The sequence below is a fragment of the Phaenicophaeus curvirostris genome, chromosome 5 (assembly GCF_032191515.1).
Source record: "Phaenicophaeus curvirostris isolate KB17595 chromosome 5, BPBGC_Pcur_1.0, whole genome shotgun sequence".
NCBI lineage: Eukaryota > Metazoa > Chordata > Aves > Cuculiformes > Cuculidae > Phaenicophaeus > Phaenicophaeus curvirostris.
The window spans coordinates 57281885-57286800 of NC_091396.1; the positions used below are offsets into that span (position 1 = coordinate 57281885).

At 61.7% G+C, this 4916-nt stretch overlaps 1 protein-coding gene across 1 annotated transcript; it reads left to right on the forward strand.

Annotated features, from left to right (window-relative positions):
- Window positions 1–459: 459 nt before the first annotated feature.
- Window positions 460–2057, forward strand: DIO3 (iodothyronine deiodinase 3). The gene has a single exon (XM_069857076.1). The coding sequence runs from the start codon at window positions 653–655 to the stop codon at window positions 1475–1477; it is 825 nt and encodes a 274-aa protein (XP_069713177.1). The 5' UTR covers window positions 460–652; the 3' UTR covers window positions 1478–2057.
- Window positions 2058–4916: the final 2859 nt, after the last annotated feature.

Sequence of the window (4916 nt, forward strand, 5' to 3'; positions counted from 1 at the left end):
CCCCGCGCCTCCCCGCGCGCCGCCGCGGCTTCTCGGGCAAGGGCGCCCCCTCGCGGCCGCCGCGCCGCCCCGCGCCCACCTGGCCCCCCTCGCGCCGGGGCGAGGGGCCGCCCGCCCGCCTGGGCTCGAACCCGCGCTCTCCCCGGGGGCCGCAGGTTCGAGCCCCGGGGCGGGGAACGCGCGAGCGGGGGGGCTCCGGGCCGGGGCGGAGCGGGGCTGGGGCGGGGCGCGGGGCGGGCGCGGGGCAGCCGGGACCCCGGGCCGGGCGGGGCGGGGGTCGCCGCTGCCGTCGCGGAGCCCTCGGGGGCGCGGGGTGCGAGCGGCGGCCGCCGTCCGGGGACCGCGGCGGCGCCCCGGCTCTGCCTCCCCGGCGGGGCCCGACAGCGGCGGCTCCCTGCTCCGTCGCACGTCCCTCGCGGCTCCCGCCGGGGCTCTCTCCCCGCTTTTGTCTGTGTATTTTTAGGTCATTAGAGTGGAGGGGTAGGTAATCCCCAGGCTCGGGTTCCAGGGGGGGCGGGTTCTGGCCGGAGGTGGAGTCACTTTTCATTTAAATCCCTGACTATAAAATGGGCTTAGGGAGAAGCGGGCTCTCAGCCGCGCGGCGCGGACCCCGGCGAGCGGGGGCGCGGGTCCCGCAGCGGCAGCCGCGGCGATGCTCCCCTCCCTCGGCGCTCACACCTTGCAGCTGCTCGCCCAGGCGGCCGCCTGCATCCTCCTCTTCCCCCGCTTCCTGCTCACCGCCGTGATGCTCTGGCTCCTGGATTTTCTGTGCATCAGGAAGAAGATGCTGACGACGCCCGCGGCGGAGGAGGCTGCCGGCGCCGCCGAGGGGCCGCCCCCCGACGACCCCCCGGTCTGCGTGTCCGACTCGAACCGCATGTTCACGCTGGAGTCGCTGAAAGCCGTGTGGCACGGGCAGAAGCTGGACTTCTTCAAGTCGGCGCACGTGGGCTCCGCGGCCCCCAACCCCGAGGTGATCCAGCTGGACGGGCAGAAGAGGCTCCGCATCCTCGACTTCGCCCGCGGCAAGAGGCCCCTCATCCTCAACTTCGGCAGCTGCACCTGACCCCCGTTCATGGCCCGCCTGCGGTCCTTCCAGCGCCTCGCCGCGCACTTCGTGGACATTGCCGACTTCTTGCTGGTGTACATCGAAGAGGCGCACCCCTCCGACGGCTGGGTCAGCTCGGACGCCGCCTACAGCATCCCCAAGCACCAGTGCCTCCAGGACAGGCTGCGGGCGGCTCAGCTGATGCGGGAAGGGGCGCCCGATTGCCCCCTGGCCGTGGACACCATGGACAACGCTTCCAGCGCCGCCTACGGCGCCTACTTCGAGAGGCTCTACATCATCCAGGAGGAGAAGGTGATGTACCAGGGAGGCAGAGGACCCGAGGGCTACAAGATCTCGGAGCTGAGGAGCTGGCTAGACCAGTACAAAACCCGGCTCCAGAGCCCCAGCACGGTGGTCATCCAAGTGTAAAAAAAGGACCTGGCAAGGAGCGCAAGGGGGGGAGAGGCGAGGGGAGGGCAGGGGGAGAGGTGAGGAGGGAGAAGGCGCTGGGGATGGCAGGAGCTGCCTCCCCCGGGGACCCTCGAAAGAGGCTGCTGTGCGAGCTTTCGAGCAAGATGTGCCATAGTCCTTTCTCTATTCAAATCATGTTGATTTGCCAGCCACGCTCTGTCAATACTGTATTTCCATGTGCGTTTTGTAAATAACTCCCTCTCCTTTTTCTTCCTTTTTTTTGTATTTTTTTTTTGAGAAGCGTTTACTACTTTTCGAGGAGGCTCTTCCTACGGGATCTGTTCCCAGCTGCGTGTGTGCGCGGGTGTGTGTCTGAAAAGTTGTATACAAGTGCTCCGTGCTGACTAGCAAGTGCTAACTGGGATTTCTAGTATTTCTTTGTGATGACCGATTTTGAAATGGGTTTCTCTAATGCCAGGAAATCGCGTCTGATGTTGTCAAGTACTAGAACTGCCAATAGCCAGAGCTGAACGGAATGTCCTATTTATGGGGGGTGGTGAGGGGGGTGGGTTTGTAAGACGTTCGTTCACCTTTTCTTTTTTATGAATTTTTTTTTAAATAATAAAGGTTGAGTAAATAAACGCCTCACCTTGACCGCTTCTCTCTATCTTCACACCGCTACGTTCGCTCTTCCCTTTTTCCTTACCCCGCAATTCCCTCCCCGCAGCCGAGGAGGAGGAGGAGGAGGCGAAGCGGCAGCCGGGAGAGGATGCGCTGCTGGGGTTCGGGGGCGGCGACGGCTCGGGAGCGCGCAGAGCCCGCCACCTGAAGGAGAAGGACGGGCAAGGGGGACACTGGGCGTCCCCGGGGAAAAATCCAAACCTCGGGGGCTCCCCGGGGGAGGGAGAACCTCGGTAGTGCCAGACACCCCGACCCCGCGAGCCGCCCCTGGGGCTCAGCCCGGCGAGGGCGAAGGTGCAGGGCTGGCCGGGGGCGTGCAGGAGAGTGAATCCTGGCTGAAAAATAATAATAAAAAAAAAAAAACCAAAAAAAACCACGCGAGGGAAAGCTGGGAGATCCGCCCCGGAGAGGACGCCCCGTCGCGGGTGCGCAGGTGGCCCCGCGGCGCCCGGCCCCGAGGTGCGAGGCTCTCTGTGTGTGTCCCTCTCACACACACGCACACAGGGCCGGCTGCTCCTTCCAAAGGGCGCTGGGTGCCGGAGCTCGCTCCCCCGCAGCCCGGCAGGTGAAGCCGAGCGCGGAGAGCATCCCGCACCCCCTGCCGAGCCGCCCAGAAACGGCGGGGCTTTAACACCTCCCGCTGTGCCTCCCAACCCCTCCTCGCCCTCGGCAGCAGCGGGACGAGGCGCCCGGGCTGTTCAGCTGAGGTCTGGGGAAGGGTTTCCCCCCGAAGGTCAGGCAAGGCGGGGCCGCCGCTCCCCGCGGCTGGGCGGCCGAGCCAAACCTGCTGAAAGCTGCTCGTAAGGGCGTTACGGCTCCCGTCTTGCCCGTGACAACGCTCCTCTGTCCCCGCAACGTCCCCGAACCTCAACATTCTCGGTTCAGACCAGCCCTCGCCCCGCTCCTCCATCCCGCAGGCTCAGCCAGCGCCTCCGACCCCGCTCCTCGGCTCCCTTCCCTCCCGCAGCCGCTGCCTCCGGCGGCAGCGACGGGATCCCCGCCCCATCTGCTCTACCTGAGACCCCTCAGCGCTCCCCCCTCCTCCCCGGGCTGGGGCTGCCCCGGCTCCGAGCCCTCGGGGAGCTCCGAGCCCTCCACCGAGCCCCGGAGCTGGGGGTACGCTCGGGGCAGCCCCGGCGGGGCCGGGCAGGGCCGGGCAGGGCCGGGCAGGGCGCCCTCGCCCCGCTCCTCCCCGAGCCGCCTTCGGGGCGGTAAAGGCTCCCGGTGCCTCCCGCCCGCCCGCTCCGGGACGAGCGAGAGCTTTTCCCCGGTCCCGAGCTCCCAAGCATCGCCAAAGCTGCCTAAGGACGGCGACCACCCGTCTCCTTCCGAACGTCGTTCCCGACGCGGAGGGAGCAAAAGCCAGGTTGACGCCTGCCGGAGGAGGGGAGGCGGCGCCCAGCTCGGGCTCCAGGGGCAGGAGAGCAGCGGGAGGTTTCTCCGAGGGCAGCCGCCTCCCCAGCGCCCTTCCCAGCCCCGTCGTGCCGGGAAAACCCAAGGCGGAGCGGCTCCTGCGAGCCCTCGCGGGCGGCTTCTCCCAGGGGGCGGCCCAAAGGGGCTTTTTCAGGCTGCCCAGGGGCAGGGTGGCGGCCCGAGGGCTCCTGGATGATGCTCGGACTCCGTGCGGCTCCTCGAAGGCGGCATCGGGCGGCAGCCTCTACGCGATTACTTTTTTTTTTTTTTTTTCCCCCACGACTTAATTTTCCTTACTTTACAATAAGGCCTTTCTTTGCTTTCCCACCTCTTCCTTTCCCCCCCCACACACACTTTCGGCACCGCTAGAGTTATAATCCAAAGTTGTGGGCGACCCCTGGGCACGTCCCCAGGCTGACCTGGCCCCCAGGATATTTCCCAGTCACAGAGATGACAGGGGTGACCACTGCCATCTCACAACCCTTACTCACATTTGATAGTTACAGAAACAGCCTTGACTCTACTTTCTGCTCCTAGCAAATGTTGGTGAAAGGCTATTGGAGGTCAGGATTTTCTTGTTCTTTTTGTTTTTAATAAGTCAGCTCTCTAAAGCTACATTCTTTAAACCAAACAACGAGCTCTTATTTATCACTTTCTCTTTAATCAGCAGCAGAAGAAAAAAATTGCTGTGAATGCCCGGAATCCCTGAAAGAGATCACACTGCTCCTTTGCACAAATCAAAGTTATCTGCTCCTGTTATATCCTCCACTTAAAATGAATCATAAGCCTCCATCCCTCTGAGCTTTCTCAGGGACACTTGTTTAGCACAGACAAGAACAATTATGCTTTACATCTAAAGAGCCCAGGGTATCAGAAGCTTCTCCAGCTGATACAGAGTGTTGAGAAACATCCTATCTATAAAATGCATTTTTACTGCCTTTCCACCTCCCTAGTGCGTGACAAACAGAAGTCAGAAAGCACCAAAGAGATTTATCAGAGAGAGATCTGAGTGGTGATTACATGTCCTGTCAATAATTAATTGAATGATGTCCTCAGCATAATTACATACAGTCTTCTAGCCAGGAGGGGAAAAGAAAGAAGGAAGTTGTGGTGTGGTCAGAGGGGGATCTCAGGACATGGTTCCAGTCATTTAAAATGTGATGTAACTTTGCAGTCCGGTGTATTCTGAGGCACAAATGGGGAAACACAAATGAAACCAGCTACTGAAATGTTATTTTCTTTACAGCAGGGAGACTGCAAAAATCACTTGCTTTCATTAGTTGTTTTCATTACTATTTTCTGCTGGGGATTTAAAGGTGTTTTTTGATGAACAGACCAGCACATTTTACCCGTTCAATCTATA